General features: G+C 41.5%; 1 protein-coding gene across 1 annotated transcript in view; it reads left to right on the plus strand.

Moving 5' to 3' along the window:
* Positions 1-27,986, plus strand: part of LOC124280130 (zinc finger C2HC domain-containing protein 1B-like) — a 192,385-nt gene that overhangs the window by 113,474 nt on the left and 50,925 nt on the right. The window contains exons 4-6 of the mRNA XM_046716024.1: positions 195-333; positions 15,700-15,845; positions 18,883-19,003. Of these exons, the coding sequence (XP_046571980.1) occupies positions 195-333; positions 15,700-15,845; positions 18,883-19,003 (406 nt within the window). The remainder of the gene's footprint in view (positions 1-194; positions 334-15,699; positions 15,846-18,882; positions 19,004-27,986) is intronic.

Genomic DNA, 27,986 nt, shown 5'->3' on the forward strand with positions numbered 1-27,986 from the left:
TCTTCAGTTGACTTTGCTTGAGCTTCCAGTTAACATATATAGCTTATAGTTAACATTTCCAACATCATAATTGATGGACTAGCCGAAGTCGTTGTTTTCATGCAACAAGTTCCATTGCTAGGCTCTTTCAGGTATATGAACATATTCTTGTTGTTCAAGGAAGATTTATTTCTCTCTCTTTTTGTGGCTTGTAGGATGTGCCCCCTTCCCGATCCAACTGGCGTGCTCAGCATGAAGATTTTATGAACACAGTGAAAGCTGCTAGAGGAGTGACTGTTGCCATGAAGGAGGGAAGGCCCTTACCTCCTCCTCCTCCACCATCTATCAACCCAGGTTAGTTGCTTTACTTTTATGTGAGTGTGTGGGTTGAAGGATATGCATGTCTCCCCTCAACATAAATATTATTCAGCAATCCCATGTATGTTGAGGCCACCTGAATGAAAGTCAAGTGAACATATGTTATATTGCATTGTCTGTTAGCTGTTGTTAGCCACAGTGGATTGTTCAACTCATTTGTATGTAATAGCCAGATGACCAAATGTCTTGATTGTGTATGTACATCTATTTTGTCGTTTTCAAAATTTGTTTTTCTCACATTACACATCCGTGTGCGCCTCAATATGTGGTTCATTGCCACTGTTTCCATTATTATCATGTTCCTCAACTACTTCAGACTAATTAAGTTCTCATTGCTTAAATCCATTTTGAAACCTCCTTGTTTCTGAAATATTTATAATTTTTACCTTATCCTGCATTACTCCTTAATGCATTTACTGCTTTCCTTTGACAAGACCAAGCTGTGCGATGGAAACATTGAAGAGACGTTCCAACTAAGCGAGTAGTATACACAATAGTGGAATGGGATCAAGTCCTTCCCAAAGCCTTAATTAACCTAATTAAGGTGTATGTATGTATATCGTACAGGTGCATGTTTTTCTTCATGTCCTCGTACACGTCCTCGGTGTGATTTTCCATCAGCAGGGAATCCGTGTCCGTGTACAGCACTTCGCACTTGTTGCCGTACTGCTTTTTCAACTCGTTGTAGTAAAAGTTGTACATCAAGTGTTTGGATAAGTCGAGGATGCTCATCCCCACATAAACAGGCCGGTTGAATTTGATGTGGCTTTTGTTCATGTGCAGCGCCATCAAATCGTCATCGAATATTTTGCTTCGGTTGAATGCCGGGCTGGCTATCAGTTTCCTGAGTTTTTCTTCCTCGCTCAATCGGACTAGTTTCACGTTAACGCGTTTTCTCAAATTCTCCATTGTCTTGCCGAACACTGAGTTATTCATGAGTTTGTACAGAGTCTTCTGAAAATCGCTGGTGGCCAGCTTTCGTAAAGCCGTGTTCATTCTGATGTAAGGCTCCATCCAAGAACTTTGATCGAACTCGAGCGCCCTGTGAATTTTCGTGAGTTTTATTCCCAGCGACAAGGTTGTTGGCGTCAAGATAGAGGATGTGTTTGTTTTGTTTGCTTGAGTCGTGACCGGGAACATACTTGTTGTTGGCTTTGCGTAGCATTTCGATGCCATGGAAATCCTGCCTCGCAAGCCTTTCTCTATGAACAGGTGCATGTGGTAATCCGTCAATAGTTTCAGTTCCACAACGGTCTTTTTCAACAAGGCGTCCCAAGAGAGACCGGGGGATGAGAAATACCTCAAACACGTCGGCTAGCAGCAGCACGTCGGTTTTCAAGTACAGGTCGTGATAATCGCCCAAATTCTTGCAGCCCAGTTTGTCCAACACATTGAGGTCGTGCTCGTAATCATCCGGGGTGATGTTCCATTCGGTCAAGTTGCTGTAAAAGCGGTCGATGGGAGGTAATCGAGTCTCGTCGAACCTGGACCAGCCGTCCATATATTCGTAGGGATAGACACCGTTCCTCAGCAGCAGAGGTCAAGTTTCGGCGTCGGTGTATCAATTGTTGATGTCGAAGTCATCAGGGTCGTTGGCGTTCACTAGATTGTCTAGAGACGACAGCTGTCAATAAATTTCAGACCGTCTAACGAGAAGGAGATGTATTTTTCCATGTTGTTGGGGATGCACGTTAGGTTACCGTCGACCTTCGCGATGACCTACATGATCAAGTGAGAATCGTAGCAGCGAAGATTGTGAAACACGACGGGGATTTTGATGATTTTGGGATTGATTTTGAGCTTCAAGTTGCACGCGTTGTGAGCGGCCCCTCTGTACTTACCGATGACGTGACAATGATCTCTCATGGAATCGCCGCACGGGTTTGGCGCACACGTGGCAGTGAGTGCTGTCGTCGTAAGATCGCCGGTTGTCTTGGGTCTTGAGCGTTCGTTTTCCCGTCGCATCGAACCACCACGTAACCAAACCTGCAGGCTTTGTGCTCATGCATTTTGTGCGTGAAATTTTTTCCGGGTATGGAGCAACAGTGTCGATGTTTTTGACGAGGGCTTCGAAGTCGGCGTAGATGACGTAAGGCACGGGCATTTCAATTGATCGTACAACAGTCTGCTGAAACTTTTTATCCACACGTGGTGATACTTGTCGCCTTGTCGCATGAATAAATTGATCGTCTTGCATCGTCCGTCGTTCGGGATGGAGCTGATCCTCGGTATTTCGCAAACGTCCCATACAGACTCAAGAGACTACGGTATAGACCAAGGTCTAGTGTTTATACCCGTAATTCTTTGCGGTGCTCTACTCGGAAAGGCCGGAGTATCACCTGCGAACTGAAGCTGATGAGCAATCCCCATGGCGGGAAAAGCCAAGAATTCGAGTGGGAGGGACTATGTCGACAGTTCGACATTAGGCAGGATTTGCCCATGGCGCAAGCTGGACGGGCCCTGCCTTCAGTCCCTGGGTTTCAACTGGCAACAGTTACAACCCATAAAAAAGCCCTCTCGGCTGGCCACCCTTTTCGCACAGGCAGATTGGAACCGCGTGAGCATAACAGGGCTGATCTCGTGGATCGCTTGCGGCCCACACGTATGGGATCGTCCCAATCAACCGTACCGGCTACGGGAGACACGTAGCCACAGGTAGTCCGGCTGATTAGTGGCATGGCATAACGGGATATGTCTCAGATCAGGTTGACACAGACTATGTCGACGAGGTCGACCGGTCTGACCTGCTGTCAGTCCCGGGGTGGGCAACCGCTTGCGTTTGACCCTACTATCAGTAAGCCCGCTTGGCATGCACTTGTTTTTTTCCACATGGTGGGGTCAGAGTCGCAAAGCCCAACGGCATTGACCGTGGTCGGGTGCCTCCCACGGGATCGTCAGTCGTATAGTAAATCGTATGACGCCGACAAGAGCCATAGTTTAGTGTCTATACCTGTAGGCAGCTGAGATACTCTTTACTCTATACATGGGTAGTCGAGTATCAACCACAGAGGGAGCTAGTTAAGTTTGGTTGCGCGCCATCACTGTGGAATAGACTGTTCCTTGCTATAAACGGTTTCCATCTTTTATTGCGTTCAATTCACATCTTTCAACACATCTCTTTCACTGTACTATTAACTCAAACCTCACTTTGAAGCGCCTGAGCATCCACTTCGTGGTTGGATTTCACGATATATAACTTTTCAGTATTAATATTATTACTATTACTGAATTAGAAACACCATGGCTATATTCGAGGCCACGGTTCAAAATCAATCCGCTGACCCACGAGGCGACGGCAGTTCAGGTAGCACATGAGTCGGACCAGGTCACGGTCAGGTGAATGAATCAGATAATGGGGATGACACGTGCATTTTCAGCTGAGCACTCCACGGGAGGCACGGGCGATATACCGTTAGGTTGGAAACAAGACCGATATCCAGTCACTAAATACAGGCAAGTGAGTTTATTCAACTTGCCTCTATATAACCTAGCAGGGTAAGTGGGTACCTGGTGGAATAAATCATGTGGCTATTCAACTTTCTAGCGCCTCTTGGCCGCATGGGTTATCAGGAGTAAGAAAAGGTAACATGTCAACACCTTGAGCATGTGCTTTGTACATATAAAAGGCGTGTTATAGGCCACATTTATTATTCTGCCAAGCGTCTATTATCCCTCTGCATTCTGATGGATCTTGGAAGGTGTATTCTGTCGTTAGTTTATTTTTTCATCATCCCCCATCTCCCTAAAACACGCTAATGGCATCTTTCGTTTGGTCTACCTACATCTGCCATGCTTTACGACCATGTGTTAAGCTGGGCCCCATCTCGCTTATCGCAATATACGCAACGCAATGCGACGAAAGTTAGCGAGCGCAAAGAGAGCCGGGAACCAGCTTGGGAACCAGCTTAGACCTTCTGTGAGCTGAAATATAATGAATTATTTCATTGGCTGATAAATAGTATTTACTGCAGACTGAATGAAGCTGATTGGCCGAGATCTAATACATTGTAAATGGGCACCGTAAACATCGTGTTGCTAGGTTGTTGAGTGTTACAGGCGGATATGAGTTTAATCACGGGTTTAATCAACGACGCATTGATTACTATTTTTATCCCCCGCAAAGCGTTTTGCGGGGGGTATTAAAATGGACTCCGTCCGTGCGTGCGTCCGTCCGTCCGTCCGTCCGTCCGTCCGTGCACATTTGTCTTTTCCGGAGCATAACTCTAGAACCGTTCAATGTTTCTTCACCAAACTTGGCACATAGATAGATCTGGTGGTGAACTGGTGCCTTTTGGTAGTTTTGGAATTCTGAATAAAATATTTTTGGCGTTTCCATGGCAACAAGTTTGACTTAGCCTGAAATTGGTGGTAGGACTCTTTTCCGGAGCAGAACTCTAAAACCGTTGAATGTTTCTTCACCAGACTTGGCACATAGATAGATCTGGTGGTGTACTGGTGCCTTTTGGTAGTTTTGGAATTCTGAATAAAATATTTTTGGCGTTTCCATGGCAACAAGTTTGACATAGACTGAAATTGGTGGTTGTGTTCTTTTCCGGAGCAGAACTCTAAAACCGTTCACTATTTCTTCACCAAACTTGGCACATAGATAGATCTGGTGGTGTATTTGTGCCTTTTGGTAGTTTTGGAATTCTGAATAAAATATTTTTGGCGTTTCCATGGCAACAAGTTTGACTTAGACTGAAATTGGTGGTTGTGCTCTTTTCCGGAGCAGAACTCTAAAACCGTTCAATGTTTCTTCACCAAACTTGGCACATAGATAGATCTGGTGGTGTATTTGTGCCTTTTGGTAGTTTTGGAATTCTGAATAAAATATTTTTGGCATTTCCATGGCAACAAGTTTGACTTAGCCTGAAATTGGTGATAGTGCTGCTTTCTGGAGCAGAACTTTAAAAACCTTTCAATACTCTCCTTCCACCTTTCTATATACACACCTAAATATTTGACATAATCATAACTCGTAGACATAATCATGAAGCGTATTTTGCCATTGCGGGGGATATTGATGACTTTGTCTTCTTGTTAATATGACGGTAGGTTTCTTTAGAAATATGACGCGCTATTGGAGATGCGCTGTAGGAATTTTATGCACCATGTGGGAAATTATTCTGTGATTTTGTGTCTGCTTTCACTGCACAACGTGGCTGGACAATTCAGTCCCAATATTGCAATACGACGGCTTAACATCCTCGGCTAGGGGTATGAATAGACAAGCCCATGTCAACCTTGATAGGATGGGTTTTTTCCCCGCCAATGCTTCAAATTGATACGGATTTCTCACACCTGTACTCGAAATTATCCCAAACTTTCGCTCACAAATCACGTTACTCCTAGGGAGTTTTAGGTTTTAGACCATGCATACTAGATCGATATCTTTTCATACTGCGGTTGCCTTGTCTTGGGAATCAGATAGCTTCCTCACCCAGGTTTTGAGGATTATATGGTAATTAATCAAGATACCATGGTGGCCATGTCAGCCCACGAAGGATGCTTGCACAAACCTCTTTGGGACGTCGTTTTCAGGCAGTTTTCCAATGCCAATCACACTCAAGTGATTGTGTTAGACCATTTGGCAGCTATAGAACCGTCTCACCTCCTGAAATGGAGATAAGAAACTTCCAGAACAATCCAAAGAGGAAATTGTTTCAACAATTTCTTGATATTTTTCATTGTTATGATATCAATCCTCCATTTTTTATGTAGAGGGGAATTCAGATTCAGCGCTATCGCAACGATTTCTTAGCGGATTTCTACTTTATCTTAGAGACTTTAAGACACTGAAACACAGTGCTATGGTGGGCTACAGATCAGCAGTTGCTTCTGTTTGAGATATACAAGGACTAGCAGTGGTTCTAACAGCTTGCTCTACAAGCCGATGAAAGCATTCCAGTTAAGAATATTTTTTTTTAAATTCAGCTCCTAGTCCTACAATCTTCCCCCGAGTTGGCTTTATGTCTAATTCTGTAGTCTCTCCAGAAGTCTTCCAAACCTATGCAGGAAATTTCATTGACATTTCTTCTCCTTAACAGATGGGTTTTCTACTTGTCATTGCTACAGCTTCCAGTTCCAGAATATCAGACTTTTTTGCCATAGACTTTAGTCAATCACCTTTACAGAAGGATATAGATGGCTGTCATGTAGAACTTTACCAGCTTTTTCTTGCCAAGAATCAGGCTTCTAGCGGTCTCTCAGCCACAGAGTACCAGATACAAGTATTCCCTACCTCTACCTCTAGATTAGACAGAACTAGAGTCCTATGACCTATTCAAGCTCTGAGATGGTATATCCAGCATACTCTCCACATCAGACGTAGTTGCCGCTGTCTTTTTATCTCATGCAAGACAATTGTTGATTTGGAGATCTTGAATAAATATTATATCATCTTGGCTTAGAAGGACCATCACTTTTGTTTACCAGGACTGTGACCCCAACTTAGTGAACAATAGTTTTCCCTGCATGAGACCAGGGCCTGGATGTCGTCACTTGCAGCTTAGGGGTCCATTTCAATAGATCAGATAGTTGCTGGATGCCAGTCGAAAATATCTAATCCCTTCACCAATTTGCTTTTGCGAAATGTCACTCCATCCTTAGAGAGCCTACAGACAATGGAACATCTAGTGGCAGTGCAACACCTCTCCTCCACCTGTTTCCCTTTGAGGGGGAAAAAGAAGGGTGTGTGTGTGCAGATATATCCAAACTCAGCAGTGGTTCACTATTTTGGACTGTGAGGGAAGAAACAGGTTAACAGTGAACGGAAGGATGAGGATCTTTGAAGAACCTTATCTACTTATATTTAACACCAGTAAGTGGAATTATTATATCCGCTGCAGTTTATTACTCCAGTTAAATAGTCTACGAGAAGACTTGAAATCACTTACCCGAAGTGACGTCATGAACCGGAAGTGATGTCATCAAACAGGAAGCGACGTCACAGAAACCGGTAAAAATGAGAATCAGTCAAATAGACTATTACAGGACTGGATATGACATCTTGGACCGGAAGTGACGTCACAGTCTTCTTCAAACACCAAATATTTCTCCCTCACGAGTATGATCCTTCCCTTTAGGTAATTGAGTACCGGAATATCCAGGGAATGATCTAGATAATCTAACCCTAACCCGTCACAGCTAAGGGAGATAACTGCATAACTCTTTTAAGCATACCACTAGGGATAGCTTGACTTAGTTAAAAAAATTCATTTCCATTCTGTATGTGTCTGTGGAATCCACAGGAATAAGGCAACCATAATCCAGAGGTAAGTTTACTAATAATTACTAACAATACATGTAATTGTTCCTGTCACAAACATCGATGGGGTCCGTGTATTTATGACAGGACCCATTCATCTAGATACTATTAACCTGCACGAAAACCTCAACTTTATCCACCTCGAATACATCAATCGGAGATTAACAGGAAAACCAATTAACTATTATCTTATAAATAACATATATATACAGGAGGGGACTGTACCCAGTTGTGGATGAAGTAGAAAATCACTGGAAACCGTAGACAAGTTTCGTTTGCGACAGTTATGGTAAACAACAACTAGAACAAGAACGCAATGCACGGTCAGCTTTACATAAAAAATATCACAGGCTGTCAATTCCGTGGACGGTGTCGACACCACCATGATGGCAACCAGCATGAGATTAGGCGCGGCTGGCGTCGGGTTGTTATCCACCATCGTGGCCTCACCCGTGGTGCTGGGCATCGAAATAACAGCCGGAGTGGCAGGGTTGGTGGGACTGGCCCTTAAGTACGTATCTCGCAGACTGCAACGTAAAGCATTGAAACACGGAGAAATTAGAATTCTAGCTGAAGCGAAGGTAAACACGATAGACGATCATATTTCCATCACGCTCACTGACTGTAAAATATCTGAAGAAGAGTTTCGTTTGGTGCTCTCAGAACTTGCAAAATACCACAGAATGAAACAAGAGATTCAAACCAAGTCTCATAAAAGCACTGTCATCAGCGAAGATGAGGGAAAAAAGTTCATACAACAAGGGAAACAACAGGCCTGGCAAGCCTTCCTTATGATAACCAAACAAATCATAGAAGGAGATTCACAATAAATTGTTTCGCGGATATCAACATAATGTAGCCGACCTGGCAGCCAGCTGGCCATCTGGCCAGCCAGCTCAGCGAGCTGTAGCTGAATAGCCGAGACAGGAGAGAGAGCCACACCGCCTGTGAACTCTGACCTGACTAGGAAAATCGATTACCAAGCCCAACTGGAGCCGTAATGGCTCAGTTCGTTTAACTGCTGGGAAAATTACAGCTTGCTTTCATGCAGCTGCGCAACTCTGCAATTTGCGAGTTCATATCCTGTCTGGCCTCTATGAATTCCTTGCAGCTTTCAAAACTTTCGGTAAGGTTATCCAAGTGCACGAGGGAGGAAGCTAAAATTTTGCATGTACCTCCGTAGTAGTAGTTAATTAGGTTACGGTAATTAAGGCTTTGGGAAGGACTTGATCCCGTTCCACTATTGTGTATACTACTAAGCGAGCTGCCATATTGCCATCACACTGTGCCCACATGACCGGGAAAGTGCTGATGTTACGTATCTTTACGTTTCTGCTTGTCACCAGCCAGACAGGCTGTGCAAGTTTTCTTGGATTAAAGTTGGCGACTATACACGTTTATTTTGTTTGTTTTTTGTCATTTTTCTTGGATAGATTCTTCAGAACCGGTTTGTGACTTAACATATTACTATTTATCAAAGGAGAAGTGTAATTGTGTATTAACCTGGTCTGCACGATAATTATTTTATTCATGTTATTATTGTTAAATTCAGTTAACGTGAACACGGCCTAGTGTTACGCTCTGTAATTCATGTCTTATTCTTTGGTAATCTCTTTTATGCTACTTTACCAATGTTCTGTTTATATACTACAATTTTAGTTATAAAATACAATTGTAATTTATTTGGTATATTGTTACAAGCATATATATTTTTTTCCCCTTAACCATGTAATGGTAGGCGGGAAATTCTATTTATCAATTTATTGATTTATTGGTGTGTTTTATTTTGTACACACTTTATTATTAGGGCTTCTGCTTATATTGCAGATTTATGCCACGTTGTATTGTCTGCAACGGCAGCAAGTCAAGCAGGGCCCCTATCCGGGGTGTCTAAACTGTACTCAGCAGTGCTCCCTGATGTACTAACATTGTCTCAGACTTTCCCCCACAGCTTTGATAAATACCTGAGGGTTTCTAGGAAGCGACTCCTGCAACAGGCCTATAGACGCAGGATGTCTGCTTCTCAAGGCTCACCCCGGCTACTACGGAGATGCGTGCTTCCTTGGAGGAGACGTCACCCCTGCTGACTACGGCGTTGTCTGGTTTATCTACAACAGCATCATTAAGTGTTTTGTCGACACTTCCCACCACTTCTGCGACTTCGTCTTCAACAGTGTCGGTACTTGTTTCTCCAACACCATTTACGTTTTCAGCGTGTTTAGTGTCGTCAGTGATGAGAGCACGATTGCCTTTGGCGCCTCCTAGTTTACCTGTCTACGAGTTCACTCCTCAGGTGCCTTACATGGATCCAGGTTGGATACATTCTTTTCTACAGTCTATGTTTCAACAGAGGATCGCGCCTTCGGTGATCCTCCATCTCCCTCACAGCCGGCGTTTTCCACTCACCCTGGACAGGCAGCGTTTGCAGCGCTTCCGGCACCTGAGGCACCTCTCCCGACAACAACTCTTCCCACGCACTCAGTACCTCTGTTGTCTACTGCACAATCTGCACCACTTTTCCCTCAGCGCCACTGGTACATCCGGCGCCTTATGCTTCTGTGACTTGAGGACTTACACCGTATGAGAGGCTCATCTATACCTGCAACGCTTCGTATGCCGGACACTCGTTTAGCCTGTATTGAGACGGAATACAACGCTCCCTCAAACCTTTGTCGGCATTGTCTTTCTCTTCGAGGGCGATTAGTCAGGACTTGTCTGAAAGAAATCCAAATCGCATAGACCATCTCGCACTGTGATGACTTTTCAACAGAGGCAGATTGAGCATATGAGTAATCATCTGAAGGCGGCGTTAGTTGAAATCACGTTGATACGACACCTGGGATATTTGTCACTCTTGGAATGGGACTCAGGATTTAAATGACGTCTACTACGTCAGCCTTGGTCTGTTTCCTCCCTTTCAAGTGTTGAAGTTTCCAACACACACTCCCAGGTTTCTGCTTATGTCTGTGATGAAACGGCCGTCAAGGCTCTGGAACAAGTTTCTAAGAATTTGTTGCTAAAAATTCCAAGAGCAGGAAACTATCAACCCCGCATAACTCTCTCAAGCCCCAGACCAACCAGCCCTTTCAGGGTAGAGGCCGTGAGAGAGGGAGACAATCTGGGAATTACCAGCCCCGCCAAGACAGGAGTCCGGTAGAGGGAGTCCCAGATGGGCAAGCAATGAAGTGCTGGACCACAACGACTGGGAACTCCCACCCCCAGCCGTTCTGGTCACTGACACCCCAGTAGGTGGGAGACTGGGTCATTATTGGAAGAACTGGCAGTTATTAGGGGATCCACCAGGCTTCTACTCCCCAGTGTTTCTGGTTCCCAAAAAGGATTCCGACAAATTCAGAATGATCCACAATCTATCTCGGTTCAACGAATGTTTTCTGGAAACGCCGCTTCACTTTCAAATGACAACCTTGAGACTGCTCAGCACCAGAATCAGCACCCACGATTACCTGATCAGTCGCGACTTACAGGACGCGTATTTGCATGTACCAATACACCCCAGTGACAGGCGTTTCCTCAGGTTTATTTTCAATGGTATCCATTTCCAGTGGGTGGTACTCCCCGTTTGGAATTTCTTCAGCCCCGTGGCGTTTCACACAAATAACCAAGCCAATAGCAGCCTATCTACACCTGAGGAACATTAAATTCAAGTCTCCTAAATCAGCAGGACCCGTCAACTCCTGTCCTACACGGGATTTCACCAGACGCCTTCTTTATCAGCTGGGATGGATTGTCAACAAGCAGAAGTCGGAACTCATGCCCTCTTGCATGCTCCAGTTCATAGGCGGATTGTTTCAGACACATCTGAACCTCGTATCCGTTCCGAGAAACTGCTGGCCTAAGATTCTGCAGCATCTTTATCCAGCGCTCCATCAATCCCGTACACTTCACCAGTGGCAAGTACTTCTGGGTTTACTAATGTCAGCACAGGATCTGACAACCAGAGGTTGTCTTCAACTGCGCCCGATCCAACTTTTCCTAGCCCCATTCATCAGGCGTCAGGATCAGTCAGTCTCCATCACTCTACCGTCTCACCTCAAGATGTACCTCCGATGGTGGACGATAGAGTCGAATGTCTCAGGAGGCGTCTCCTTGACCGAGTTAACACCCACTCTATGCCTCTTCGTAGACACATCTCTCCAAGGTTGGAGTGCCCATCTCGAGGGCATGGTCATCTCTAGGCGGTGGTCCACCGACCAACGCAGTTGGCATATCAACAATCTGGAGTTGGAGGCAGTCATTCTGGCCAGTGTCTCACTGGCAGTCATGACTTCCGCATGCCAAACTCATCATATCAACAGACAATCATATCGATGGTGGTCTGGTGTCTTTGCAACCAGGGAACGACTCATTCTCCCTCTCTGCTGCATCAGACATTTTGTTTTTTTCATTTGGTCGATCGCCTGGACTTGCAATCTATTGTCCAAACCTAAGCGTGCATGCTTTTCCACCACTGGTACTTCTTCCCAAGGTCCTTCAAAAGGTCAGAGCAACTCACCACCTCTCTCTGATTTTGATCGCACCTTGGTGGCCGACGAAAAGTTGGTTCGCAGATCTAAGAAAGCTCGTCACCAGCAACCCTCTAAAGCTGCCAGAGTGGCCCAATCTACTGATAAACCCACACAGCAGACCTCCACACCCGGCTCCAGAACAGTTTCATCTGCATGCCTGGTACATTTACAAAGGGATTTAAACGCCAAGGGTTATTCAGCTAGAGCTGCTATGGCCATAGGTCTAGTGCACAGACCCTCTACCCGAGGTTCATTTGACGACAAATCGAGATCCTTTGAGAGTTTTTGCAAGGACAAACACCAGGATCCTGTTACTGCATCACCTTTATTCTTGGCTGAATTCCTTCTGTTTCTGCGTAATCACTGACACCTCAGGGGTAGTACCATTACGACGTATTTGGTAGCTCTGAACTCGGTGTTAGCTGTTCCAGAGTACAGAAAGATGACTAAGATTCCGGGAATTGCAAGCTTTGCTGCGCTCCTTCCGATTAGAGGACCAGAAGGCCAAGTTCACGCCGCCTGCTTGGGACCTGAATGTGATGCTTCAGCTGTTGCGGGAGGTGCCATTCCAGCTGCTTCATGCCATATCTTTTTACAACCTCACCAAGAAGACGTTTATTGCACTTGCATTGGCCATGGCAGCTAGGATGAGCGAGCTGCATGCACTCAATGTCAACTGGGTTCGTTTTGAACGTACCTCACACGGGGCTGTCCAGCTGGGACTGTGCTTGGACTTCACAGGTCTTTCACTATTCCACCTCTCTCTGATCTGAAGGTGACGCAGAACTTCATTTATGCCTGGTCCACGCACTTTTCGTTGTTTTCTCAGTCGATCACAGGCTCATCGTGGTTGAGAAAATGGCTCTTCATTCCTGTCTTCAAGACATCCAAGGCAGAAGTTTGGCGTTATGGTTGCATGCCACCATCCTCCAGGCTTATGAAGCCGCCAACTTGGACCCTCCTTGGGCAAACAACCCTCACCAGATCAGAGCGGTAGCCTCCATGATGGCCCTCCACAGTAATTGTTCCATTAGATCCATCATGGAAGGATGCTTTTGGAAGTCCGATACAGTCCTCGCCAGTCACTGCTTGAGGGACGTGGCACTAGAAGATTTCAAGGGCGTACACAGTTTTGGTTCCCTGGTGGTGGCACAGCAGGTTACCAATCCCAAATGCCATTAACTCCACGGCAGTTCAGAGCGACTCTTTTGGTGTACGTTACCCCAGACGAGAAGGTTACTGGCATAACTGGTCTATGGGATTACCGGTCATCAGCCACGACTGCTGACAGATTATCTCCGACGATGTGGGAGGTTTCTTTTTCTCAAGAGTACTTCACCTGAAGGTTTGCCCTCCTCCATACCGTCAGATACAGATGCATTAAGGAGTAATGAAGGATAAGGTAAAAAATCTAGTAAAATCTAGATATTTTTTATATTTGTATACTTATCTTGCATTACTCAGTCCTGTCGTCCGCCCATCGCAGCGCTACCTCCCTATGATGTTTCTTTAGATGTTACAATCCAGCAGTAATGTGAAGATACGTGATGCAGCACTTTCCGGGTCAATATGGCGGCTCGCTTAGTTGGAACAACTTCTCTTCAACGTTTCCATCACACAGCTTCGTCTTGTCAAAGGAAAGCAGTATGTGCATTAAGGAGTAATGCAGGATAAGTATACAAATATAAAAAATACCTAGATTTTACTAGGATGTTTTAATTATGTTAAGAATTACAGCAATTGAAAAATTTGAACTGAGAAAAGTTTGTTCAACCAACAATTGAAAATTATTGAGTTGATTATTTTCAAATAAGGAAAGCATCTTCTTTGTCTAAGGAAGAGGTGAACCCGTGAAGATCCAGGTTGGAATTGGTCTTCAGTAACCCATGGTTGTAAGAGACGACTAACAGGATCGGGTGGTCAGGCTCGCTGACTTGGTTGACACATGCCATCGTATCCCAACTGCGTAGAATGATACTCATGATGTTGATCACTGGATTTTCTGGTCCAGACTCAATTATTTACAGACGGCCACCAAACAGCTGGAATATTGCTGAGTGCGGTGTAAAACTAAACTCAGTCGTTCAGTCAATAAAGAAGAGGTGCAGTGCAAAGTTTGATTCTGACTTTTATAATTATATAAATTGAGTTTCAAGTTGCACCAAGTTTCATATTATGAATGCACTGTGTGTGAATAAAATCCAGTCACTTCTGATTCTGACTACGAGTGAGGGGGAGTTTATTTTAAACTAGGGTTTCCTTTCTGTCTGTTGGATACATGGACTAATTTACAGTTGGGTGAACATTGTTTTAACACTACATTACAGTCTGAGACTCAAAGGTAGTTTTTTAAGATATTATTTTTGCCTGATGCTGGGACTGTCACACGGAAAAGTGACCAGTCTTGACCATTTGTTACCAGCCAAAATCCAGCATATACCAAAGAACAACCACTGAAATTGTACTGCAATAGTTTTACAACTGCAGCATTTCAATTTCATTTCAAAGCAACATGTTGCCTTTATGATGAGCTGTCTGTGCTCAGTGAACCTGTACTTCATCAACTGTGGCAACTAAGAAAACACTGGGTTATGATGAGCTGTCTGTGCTCAGTGAACCTGTACTTCATCAACTGTGGCAACTAAGAAAACACTGGGTTATGATGAGCTGTCTGTGCTCAGTGAACCTGTACTTCATCAACTGTGGCTCACTGAGAAAACACTGGGTTATGCTAAACATGATATATGTGGTAGAAGGTTTCATTCATGTCATTGATCATGTGAAAACAATCTTGGCTTTCAGACAGTAAAAAATCAGCAGTAAATGCAAATGAACTGATATGGTGCAAAAGTAATCCTCAGCGCAGGTATTTTATTTATCAAAATATAATCTTAGGTATTACTTGAAAGAAGTAAAGGTTCAAAGGATGTCTTACCAAGACAGTGAGACATACATATGTATATTCAAAGTTGCTCATGGCTTTTGACTTCATTCAAGTACAAGTCCAAGCACTTGCTCAAAAACTTGTCTAGAATGATGGGTAATGATGAACAGTTGTAAGTATCTCCTACCTCAGCCAGGGGCGGTGGGGTAGCCTAATGGTTAAAGCATTGGCTCGTCACGCCGAAGACCCGGGTTTCGAATCCCCACATGGGCACAATGTGTGAAGCCCATTTCTAGTGTCCCCCGCCGTGATGTTGGTGGAATATTGCTAAAAGCGGCATAAAACAAAACTCAGTCAGTCAGTCTACCTCAGCTTTCATAATACCATACCTTTTAAAACTTTTGAAGTTTGTTTTTACCTTCACATAACATTAGTTAGAAATTTCTTCCATAAAACCAGAAGGGACATTGTTCATGACAGGATTTGTTGTGTCTGTTTGATTTTTTATATTCATAAAAAGGTGATGATTTGATACACACACACAAAAAAACACTCTGGGTAAATACTCAGGGATTTTCTTTGTGTGCTGAGCTTACTCAGTGTTTCCACATTTTAGTGGAGTGATAATTCCATAATTTACTGAGATCTTGATTTTTTCTGACCAGATTACGTGCAATGTCCTCACTGCCAACGTCGTTTCAATACTAAAGCTGCTGAACGTCACATACCATTCTGTAAGGAAAAGAGTCAGCGTATCAACAGGGCTCAACCAAGTGCTGCTGCCAAAGCTAAGCAGGCTGCACGTTTACAGGTAACATCTCATCAGAATTATATTTGGTCCTTTTTATGTATGTCAACTTGATTAGAGGTGTTTCTGTGAGAACAGTTGTTTCGAGGTTATCACAATGAATTTATCACAATACATATCAATTAGCGCACCAGCCCTATTGAATAATTCATAATGTGTTCTTTCGCATTTTTTAATTGCTTTCTGAGCCTTGACCTTTGTCTGTTGACTACAGAAAAACAACAAAATGTTGGCAATATGTTAATTTGTATGCTCTGTCTGTGAGAAATGCCAATGCTGTTGATTTTGTGGAAAAGCAGTTTATTGAATAACTATTGTCATGGAACGACACATTATAGATAGTGCCGGATCTAGCTGTCTGTATAGGTCCCTTGAAATCTTAGAATATCAATATCTTTATAGCTGTGGGATATGTTTTTGACACATTTACCAGACAAATTTGTTAATCAAATCAGAGACAATTTGCCTGCATGTAGAAAAGGTTACAGGAATTTGACAGGGAAATGATAGTCTTTATTTATTTGCAGTATTTGATCATATGATGGTGCAGTGTGTTAGATATACATTTGGTGTTGTAGGAACAGACAAAATGGTTTTCACCCTCCTTGTATGACAGATTTCTGTCTGTTAGGAAGGAGTGCATTTTCAGAATGAACAGAATTATGTGGTATTACACAAAGATCAGTTTCAGGGCTAGTCACTGAATCATGCTAATCAATTTTATTGAAAGCAGATATGTATTTTATGCCTCTATAATACCTCTATGCATGAAGATCCGAGGACACTTCCATAGATGGTTGCATCAAAGACTTTTGGGTTTAGATGTGATCTTTCAAAAATGATTCAGTTACATGTATCACTTTGCTTCAGGAAAACTTTACAATGGAAAATCCTCAAAGAACACAAATCTTCCTCTGATGGTATTCCCTTTTTGGTATAAATGTCATGGAGCTAGTGTTTGATAAGGTAAATAAGATATCAACAACACTAATGGCACATCGTATACTGCAAATCTGGAAAGTGACACAGACTTGTAGTAGTTTAATGATGTTAAATTTGTGGACCAACGACAAATAAAATAAGAAAGCTTCTTCTTTCAATTCACTCCAATACATTGTCAGCCAAGCCAGTACTTAGAAATCAATAATCTCTCACATCATGTGTTTCCATAATTACACAAGTCTTGTGAATACGTCTCTCTAACACTTGATTGCTAATTTTTGCTGTGGCACACAGGAGCACATGTTTTTTTATCTGTTTCTCTGAAATGTTTTAATTTTCCAAGGTTTATATATTTTGTTCAAGTCTAAGATGGGTACATCTAAAGGCACATAAATATATTTTGTCTTCTCCCTTTGGAGCTAAAATGTTTGTTATATGGTAAAGTTATGTCTCTGTACAATCCTCACACCCAGTGCTGGGAGTGTGTCGAGAAGCAATGTTTCTTTTGTATATACGTCGTAGATGTCACACCATGTCTACAGCATCCTTTTAGAGTGAAACGAAGACAGGAGAAGAATATCTCCTAACTCCTGCCATGATCACTGAAGAATTGGACAGATAGGCAGATATACAAACAGACTCAGGGGAGCATGGTGTACTCCCTGATTAAATTCACCATGACCCATGATCACGGAGCCGAAGTATGTCACAGAAGAAGGCCTTCAGTAGCCCTGTAACCCTTCAGAGAGCTCATCAAGAGTCTGTCACCCAACGCTAAGAGGGAGGAGTACCCAGGCACCCTAGACTTTAGCTCAGCAGCAGCGAAATCCAGTGACTTAATCATGGCGGCTCTATCTCCAGAACATGATGACTTAGATGCAGCAGAACAAGCTTTTAGTCCATTGACAGCTATCAACCTGGAAGAACCTTCATCAGCATGAGTCCTTGCTCACAACTTTCTTCCCTTGCAAGCTGAATCCTATCAAATGCAAGGTGTGGATATCATGACAGCCTGCACTAGCAGCGTGAATCGCATCTGCTGGTTGGATAGCTGAGGGCACACTGACCCAGTTGCTGAGAAAAGAGAAGCTGTTCATCTTGAGCTAATACCATGGACCACAACAGCCAAGTAGACCGCACGGAGTCAGACTGCACAGGACTTTCAGATAGAATTAATTCAACTGGTATGGTTAGAGAGCAACAGGTTTCTACCACCCGTACACGGACGCACTGACCACACAGGATGCACTAATCATACTATCAACTCGGACAGTAGAAATTGTTGTGAAAACAGAACGGTTGCTTGCATGTGACACACACCTAGTTTGGACCGTATCCTGCCAGATACCACTACCTTGTGTTATGGCTGCTGCTGCATGCCCTGGATGCTAGGTCGCTTGCATTCTTGAAAATAGGAGTGCAACCACCTACTTACAGGTCACTCAAGCCACATGAGATAAGAGCTATTGCATCATCCCTTGCCACATGGAAGACAGTCTTCATTGAACAGATCAAGTCAGCCTGCCAGTGTGCGTCTTCCAACACATTTACCACAAAATACCTGAGGGATGTGAACCAAGACATGCAGGGATTGCATGATTTTTGGTCTCTAGTTTTTGCCCAGTCAAGACAAGACAAGAATTTTATTGTATTCAAGGCCTCTAGCCCACATACAGTTTACAGAGTTATACATAAGTATTTTTTTTACAAGTCAATTGTAACTAATGTTTTACAGAGAATATGGAGACTCACCAACAGCAGGATTTACTGTAGTAGGCGATGAGACTTGGGACATGTTATCTATAGGGCAGGACCCAGATTGGAAAAGATGTGTCATAGGTCATGTTGCCCACATTCAAAGAATAGCAGTTGCAACAATGTACAGAACACTTAAATAAACAAAGGTCAATTTCAATATTTTGCCATCATTGTTAGTTTAATCACCACAAAAATGCTGTCAAATTCCATGGGTAATTGATGATCCAACAACTTGTCGAAGTAGTTGAGCACAAATCCTTTATTACCTCTTGTGAAACTTGCAAGTACAATGTCAACTATATGCAAACTCACCAATTTATCATATATTTTATACTTACAGTACCAAGCTCCTCGTCCTAAGGTGAAAGGCAGTCCTGGTGGGTTATCCTCTGGTGTTGCACCTTCCAGTCATGCTCCTGGAGGGCAGTCCATGGTCCTTAGTTCAGCTGCTGCCAAACCTGGTAAGAAAAATTATTACAAGAAAACATAAAACCTCTGGTGGTGAACTTTTGACTCTTAAGAATAACATTTTGGCATTTCTGGTTCACTTTTAAAACCAGCTGACTTCATCCAGGTGAGAGAGTCTGTTGGGCTGCTATTCTGTTCTACACACTGTATATATACACGATGAAGTGGTTTCCTTAAAGGGGCACTGATCAAGAGCAATTTCCATGGACTGGTTGTTGCTTTTGTTATTGTTTTTTTCCCATGAGTACCCGGATGATATCCCAGAATTCTTGACTGGTTCGTGACCTCTGCTGCGCCACCCGCAAAAACAATTGATAGTATAAGTATAGATTGATCAACAAAGAGGAAATCTTTTTGACTCGATAATATTTCCATCTTCATTAATTTGATAACAAATGAAAACAATTTGAAGTTTAACCATCTGCTAGTGGTGAAATTGGTGAAAAATTTTAGGACTGAAAAATAAGTCAATGTACGTCTTTATATTTTGTTTTATAATCCTTATTTGTTCATTATCATATTTGTATGCATTTTGAAACCTAATAAAATGCACACGATCTGCTTATACTTATTGTGACTTTATAACATGACTGTAATATCTAGACAGTTTATAGATTGCCAACGTCGATTCAATCAATCTTTATTTCAGTACTTAAAAAGGCCACAGGCCTGTAGTACATTTAGAGTTTACATGAGTAGATAGAAGTCATTTATAAATTCTTTTCTGCAACAATACTTTTTCTTAATCTCATAGCGAAATAGATGTACATTGCCAGATTCTGTAATATTGATGTGGTAGTATCGGTTAATAGTGAAATTAATGTTCTTACACTTGGATGCTTATAATAGTATGGCTTTAAGTAGTTCGTTCGTAGAGTCGTATAAACAGGACAGATTAGAAAGAAATGTAGTTCATCCTCAACAGTACTCATATTACATAACTGACACATTCTGTTTTCTCTTTGTATACCTGCATACCTGCCAGTTTCAATAAGTAATTCATGGGAAGAGCAACGAAAACGAGAGAGAGCTATACGGAACTTCTTTACGCCGATTTTTGCTAAATAGTCTTCAAAACGTATGTCATATTTCCATTGATTATAGTATAAACATTTTGTGGATAGAAGTAGTGATTCCGACCAAGACTGGAAATAGATATCTTTCATTCTTTGTGTAAATGATATGATAAAACTGGTATGCAACTGAACATTGTGATCACACCACACATAACCATAACCAGTTTTGTTCAACAACTCCCTAATATCACTCACCCAATTTCTTTTCCCATTTTCGTCATACAATTTCGTCGATTATGTATTATTACACACACGACCTAGTGTATGTTGTTTGTCTCATTACACTTCACGTCGAAAAAAAATGATTCTGTATAATGCTACAATAAATGAATAAAAACAAAATGCAAATATTAAAATTAAAACAGACTAAAGTTACAGCAACAATGTCAGGCTATCCTACCTTGTTCGAGGAATGTATCCATCAATATCCACATAAGGGAACGACATGCCATTCACCTTCAGCTGACAAAGAATCCTGCTCCATGTCATGTGTCTTGTATCAGTCAAATATGCAAAAAAGTAATATATCGTTTGAGATTTTTCACACTGGTGTAGAGACTGATTGGTCACCCAAGATAGCACACCTGGCACAATTGCATGATGTCTTTAACAAAGTAATTTAGTTAGCCAATAATGAGCAATCAATCAATGTATTGGCGGTTAAGCCTTTAAAGGGAGGATGTTGTTTTTACACAGGCACTTTACGACAGGGTGTATTCGGTATAGATTAGTAAATCTACATACATAAACACTACCTTTTGACAAATCGGTCATACCCAACTTTGCCGGACAGCTGATGTGATGATAACGGATTAAAAGTAACGGTCCGGTCGCTTGCCGGCTATAGTCGCACAAGTTAACATTGAGTTCATTCCTAGTTCAAGAGGAGGTAGACACTCTTGATCACAAGTTTAGGGTTAAGAGCACAAAAGGGGACCGAGTTCATTGGAAATGTTGTAAGACAGGTTGTCCTGCAAATGTCATCACCATCAGGGATGTTCTCAGCAGTTCCAAGAACATACACAACCATCATCAAGACCAAGTTCAACTTCACGTTGACACCTTTCTTGCGACGTTGAAGACCAAAGTCTGGAGTGATTCCAGACCAGTTCAGGCTATTTACCATGAAGAAATAGACAGTAAGTTTAACATTGTGGACATAACCTTAATACTGTACCATGTAATTGAGATACTGAAATGTGCAATGGATTGTGTAAATGGAATATCAAGTCAGAATATAAAATTATAACATATGGTATCTTACTATTTTATTTGTTATATATCTTATGTTTTTGTTTCCAGAACTCCGGAGAGATGTTCCTGAAGCAGTGCCTTCAGTGCCCACTTTCTACGGTATTCATTCCAGCCTGTACCGATCTCGAGCCAAGGAAATGCCAAACCTGCCATGCCGGCGCGCCGACATCATTTCAACTTCACCAATACGCCTACCAACACAGACTTCCTGCTCCATGCTACTGACCTTTATGACTCCTCCTTTATTCTATCAAATCTATACTATACATGCTTTTGTTGAGAGGAAAATGTTTCCTCTAGTGTATGGCCTACTGCCTGATAAGAAACAATCAACCTATGCAGATTTCTTTAGACTTCTCAAGCAGAAGGCAGCTGAGCACAGCATCAATCTACGACGTTCAACATTCTTCAGTGATTTTGAGAATGGTGCGCAGAATGCAGGAAAGGAAGTGTTCCAGTGTGAGCTTAAGGGCTGTATGTTCAGGTGTACATTAGCACTTCCTTTGGTTAGGGTGTGTGATGTCGAGAACTTTTGGTTTCATGCATAAGAGTTTTGATCTGAATGACCAGGGTGTGCAACGGTTTGCCAACTACGTCACCAAGCAGTGGGTTGAGGTTCGCAAGCTGCTGCTCTGAAACCACTTTCATACAGATGGACCTAGAACGACCAATCATGTAGAAGGTTGGCACTCTCATTTAAAGGGCAAGTGTAACGAAAATTAACCTTTTTGTCTTGCACGTTTTCTTCATAAAAAGTGTTTATCAAGCCGTTTTATATCCAAACCCGTACATAAATCAGAAGTAACTAATTTATTATTTGCGTTATATCAATTCATATTTTCAACATTTACCAAGAGTTCTATGTCCACAATAAACACACCATGGCTTATGTCCCTTGGAAATGACGTCATTGGTGCCCAAACGATAAACGAATGACGTCGTCAGACCTTATTAGACCCATTTCACGTGGTGCAGGTATAGGTGTGGTTCTTGTGTCTCGATGCGCAGGCTACTGTTTTAATCCACCTGTTGCTTGGCCGTCAGCTTGCTATGTGGTCAGTTCTACACTGTAATGACGTTGCAGTTTGAAAAAACGTATACATTGTACTAAGAGTGTTACCACGTAACCAAATTGTATAACATATACAACCTGAGTCGGTCGTCTTTCCAACAGTACCTTTTTTCATGAAACCTATAAAACGTGTATGCACTACATCTTGCTTGCCATCGGTGAATGTGCCGGCATTCTACGTTTGTTGCTAAAGTTCTTACATAAATCGTACGATATGTCACTCCTCTTCCACCTAATTCACTTTTATATCGATAGTACTCTACATCACGCAGATAAATGCAATTTGCAGTTTTGAACACTGTTTGAAATTCGTTTTTCTATGATAGCATCCGCTGATTGTAGATAAAATTTACTGAAAATTACATGCATCGTAAATCTTGCCAGTTTTGACACATTACTAAATCACCATTCACTGCGTTTTTCGTAATTTATGGTAAAATGTCAAATTTTACTGGGAGAATTGAATTTAAAATAAAAGATGTATCATTGTGATCAGCAGTAGTTTTGTTGTTGTATGATCGAATCACCAATGCTTTCGTTCTGAAACATTATCAATGAACCGAGAATCGCTGAGAATGTTTTGGAAAATACATAAGCGTCAAAGTGAAGTTTCAGCCATATTACATAGTGTTTATAAAATCACGCCACATGTATGTCGGTTATGTTTAGTCCATAAAATTCAACACCATCTTCCTTACATGAATCCCTGAATTCCTCATACAGTTCAAAATAAACTGACAAATGGACTTTGTCACCAATAATGAAGTGTTTCAGTGAAATCTAACGAAATATATCGAAGATATGAATTTGCGCTGTGAAAGAATACTTGTTTGAAATGTATACAAAGCCAATCTCAGATTTTACACATGTATCCGTTAAGCCTACTTGTTGCATACAATTGCTCATTAGTTTTAGAACATGCATGGGAAAGGTATCAGAGCAAGCGATAGTTAAATAAAACAGGTGTATGCCAATGATTTTCTAGATTCATCACAACATATTATAGTTTTTGAAAGCATGACGCCATAACTGACGCGCAAACTCACGCACAACGATGACGGTACTTCTCTTAATTTCTGACTATTCCCTTGGTCACAATGAAAACAAAAAGAAAATAACAACCAGCAGACTGTCAGAAGTTTGGGACTACTTACATGTCACATTTATGCATATATCGTTGCTTGAAACAACGAAAATGTCCTTCGAAAACTTCGTGTCAGTGAACACGCCATTTTGCAAACGCCGCTTCCCAATAGTGATGTCATCACGGACGTCAACATTGTTATACATATTTGGTATTTTCATTGAGGCGAGGTTATGAATGAAAATACACACGCACCAATCCGGTCCTGCTGCTTACATTTTCTGTTCTTATGCTTCTTCGTATTTTCACGAACTTTTTTTCACGTGATTAATATCAGTATTATTATCTTTTGATTTGGGACTAGACAGGAGACCAGTTTAAATTCAAGTGGCACCAATTACGTCATAATCAAAGGGCGGTAACTCTGGCCTGTTTAGCTCGGCAAAAAAATACCTCATATTGGCATAACATTTCAGCACTTATTTTGAGGGTTATACTTACGTTGTAAGAAAAATGAGTGTATATTTTCAAACATTGGTATTAACTAATTAAAACAGTTCACTTTGATTCACATAAGAATAAATGTGATTTATTCGTGTACACTTGCCCTTTAAATGCTCTGTCAGCCTGTCATCCAAACTTGTTCAAGTTTGTGGACCTTCTAGCAGCAGTCCAGGGTGGAAATTACAATTTCTCAGCTGCAGAACGGCGGTTCCAGACGTCCCAGGAAGAAGCTGTATCGAACCCTGGATGATCGGTTTGCAGTGCTGAAGGTGCGTCTCGTGAATGGGGCTTACACCCCAAAGGCATATGAGGAAATTGTCTCAGACCTGGTTGGTGTCCCTGTGTTGGAATACTTATGTATATTTCTGTATATTTCTGTATATTTCTGTATATGTGTATATTTGTATATTTCTGTATATTTATGGTAACAAATATATTTATTTATGTCTTCAGTGACCATTTTCTGAAAATGTACCTAATATGTAGAAGAGAAAATATACCAAATAGAATTGCTGAAATAAAAAAAACGAGATGAAGTTAAGTGTGTTATACCGTTTGTTAGATAGAAGCAGACTATTTAAGAAATACACTTCGCTCTACCACCATGTATAGTGTAATAAAACACACTTTTGCCCTGAACTATTATAGTTAAAGCACGAGGACGCTTGCGTCCGAGTGCTTTAACGCTATAATAGTTCAGGCTTAAAGTGTGTTTTATTACACTATACATGGTGGTAGGGCGAAGTGTATTTCTTTCTAAGATGCCAAATTTAATACTTTCTAAAGATAATTACGATTAATTTAAGGCAGAAAACAAACGACGGTGTTGGTGACCTAAATTAAGAATCCTCGCACAGGGCTAACTGGCGCGCTGTTCTATTGATGTGTCTGCCCCCTACGTTAAGACGAACGTTACCAGAAAAAAACAAATGATAACAGTTTGATGACGGTTTACGTTCGGATTAAATATCTTCTCTGAATTATTTTAATTACATCTGTCATTAACGTAAACCATATGGGGCAATATGAACGTTGCATTTCTACTACCAGCATAAGTTTAGATCAGTACATCCAGAGGAAGTTGAGTAGTCAAGCGACATTCCACAATTGCATTGTGGGAATGTAAACATTATGAACGTTACCGTGTTGCTGAAAACTTGTTAGTCGAAATGACACATTTTAACCGTCCTAAAACATAAACGTAATGTTTCCACCAGTGATGTTAGCTGCGTGAAGCAACAGCAAACCAAGAAACTGGATGCAACGGTGTAGTTTACTGTAGGAGGCCGTACGAGGTGATGACAACTGACATGCATCGTGACGTCGCTTACATTGTGACGTAATGTAAAATGGTTCGATTACGAGGGGGCACACTAGAATAGCGCAGTAACGGGATAACGTCATTCAATTGTTACGTCATCAAAAAACTATACCTTTATTGTCTGATAATGTATTTTTTTTTTCGATTGTTCTAACCGCTAGGCATCTTAGAAAAGTTAATCCCCTATTGTTATAGGGATTATCGCGCATCAGTGATTTTTTTATTCTGAACAAAAGCGTCTGGCAAAACGTGAACCTCCGACAAATCCATTGTGCAAGATAAAAGCAATTAATCGATCAGCGTGTTATCGGTTAATCCTTTGATTGATGTTTGTTTTTGTAACTCAGCTGATAATCCTTCTTGCTGCACTTCCATGCGCATATTACATAAGATGTAATACATTTGCCACATCAGACCTTAATTTGTAATGTTGAGTTTTTACTCCAGACACAAGAAATGCCAAATGAGAACCTTTGTCGGGCAATCTTAGTGGTGTGATTGATGACAAATAACGTGTAGGTTTACCACCAAACACGGGTTACAGAAAGAGAGTAGCAATCGCTGTATTGCATGCAATTTTGATCGCCTCTGTTTTGAGGATACGAATGGAACTGCATTGTTGCATAAGAAATACATATACGCATTTGCTGTATATACCTATTTACCTAAGTAAATTTTCAGTTTTTTCTAGCAATGGCAAGGTGGAGTTGTTTAGTTTACAGATTCAAATACATCAAATGTGTGTTTTTAATATCATAGTATAGGTAATAAACAACATATTTTTATATGACATGGTTGAATATCGAGGTAAAAAAGAGAATTAGGATCAAATTGGATCAGTCATTATACCATCCAAACATTAGAAAATCTGAAAATGTTTACACTGCTGGGATTCTTTATTACAGTCAGACAAGAACTACCGGGTATACTTTCATATAATGGGCATCCACCCTTCCTAATGACCCACTGTTTAGGTCGAAGAAATTCTGCCAAGGTGGACAGTAGCCCAGTCCCCGTGCCCGTCACGGTTGAGTGAGCAGGTACCGACCAGCCTGCTGCTTGGTTTCGTAAATTAGACTGTTGGCAAGAAACTTTAATTGGTCTGGATCCGTGGCCCTTTAAATGACAGACTTTGGGCAGACTCGGTGAATGACATCATCTGGTTTGCTCCCATCACTGTACTGTCCAGCAAAAAATCAGCAACAAATCAACCTCAAATTTGATAATCTGTCCAACAACAATAGCTGTTTAATTGCTAGAATTCATCACCAGAGGATCATCCAATAAATACACAATAGAATTTTATCCTGAAGAGCCTCCACATTATTCAAACCCAGACCTTGTTTCATGCATTTGCCTCTGAGCTTCAAATTTTGTTTAAACTTGATTTATACTCAGCCCAAAGTTTGTTTTGAGTTTAGGCAATCTGGAGCTTGTCTTGAATTTGCATTCTAAGATAGGTGTAGGCCTGGTCTTCCACAAGATGATCAATAACCTCTCCCCTTTCAACATGACAGATCCAATATTCATTACCCTGCAACTTTTGACTTGCCTGGATCAAAGATTCAAGTGGAAGTGTTGATTCAAACCTCACTGAAATGTTAGTAGTCACACTTTCTCAAAATGTTTTGATGCGATTACTGGTATTATTGGTACTAGTGATACATGTTTTTATCACAGTCAAACAGAATAACCTTCACCTTCATCAGTACTATTCACACTGGTATATGGACAGAGTATTTTTTTCTATTGAACTATTTCCTTGTCTGTTATTCATTGAACCAAGGATAACCATGATTGCTTATCTTTCAATAGTAAGTCATTTGATGGCCATTCAGAGTGAGGCAGAGGGATCATCTGATCCAGGGACCTTATTCTCGAAATGTTCGTAGCTCGAAGAAGTCTTAGCAGCTAGATGATACGGTATGCAAAATGTGAAGGTCTATGACAATGAAAACAAAACTGGCACTTACAAGCTGTGTCAACAAACCACTTGATCATAACACAAAATTCAAAAGTAGAGAACAAGTTGAAATCACTGAGATTTATTTTGGTATTTGGAAAGGTTTGTGGTGCCTGGTTTAGAAAAAAGATTAGAAATTTAGAAATTGGTTGCCAATTTTTTCAATTCTTCTTCTTGAAAATAAAAGTACTAGTAGTTGTTTGTTTTTCAACTTCTATAATGATGATTGCATTAGTCCGCAAATGATGTATATTTATCTTACTTGTAGGTCAACATGAAATTTGCCTACACAATGATTAGAGGATTATAATAGACAAAGCATTTCAATTCCTATAGCCCTAGCTAGCTGTTTAAGTTTTCTTATTTTAAGCTGTTTCAAATACACTTATGCACTTTCTCCTGTTCTTATGGCCCTACAGGGGAACAACTTGGAACAAAGTTTTCAGCCTGTTTTGAAACCCTCAACTGAACACACCCCAGCCCCAACTATTCTTCTTGGCTGTCATAATCATCTTGGCTGTGGTTGACCATGTGACTCCCAAATGTCTTCATTTTCTTTCTTGTCACGTGAGTGTGTAGACACCATTTGAGAGTTTTTCTCTATTACCGGGGCTTGGTTACAACTTTTTTTCAAGTTGAATGCATTATGTCCATTCATCTTGGACTATTACCACGGACCACATGGATCGCACCAGCCACATG

The sequence above is a fragment of the Haliotis rubra genome, unplaced genomic scaffold (assembly GCF_003918875.1).
Source record: "Haliotis rubra isolate DU_JTF1 unplaced genomic scaffold, ASM391887v1 Scf1073, whole genome shotgun sequence".
Classification (NCBI taxonomy): Eukaryota; Metazoa; Mollusca; class Gastropoda; order Lepetellida; family Haliotidae; genus Haliotis; species Haliotis rubra.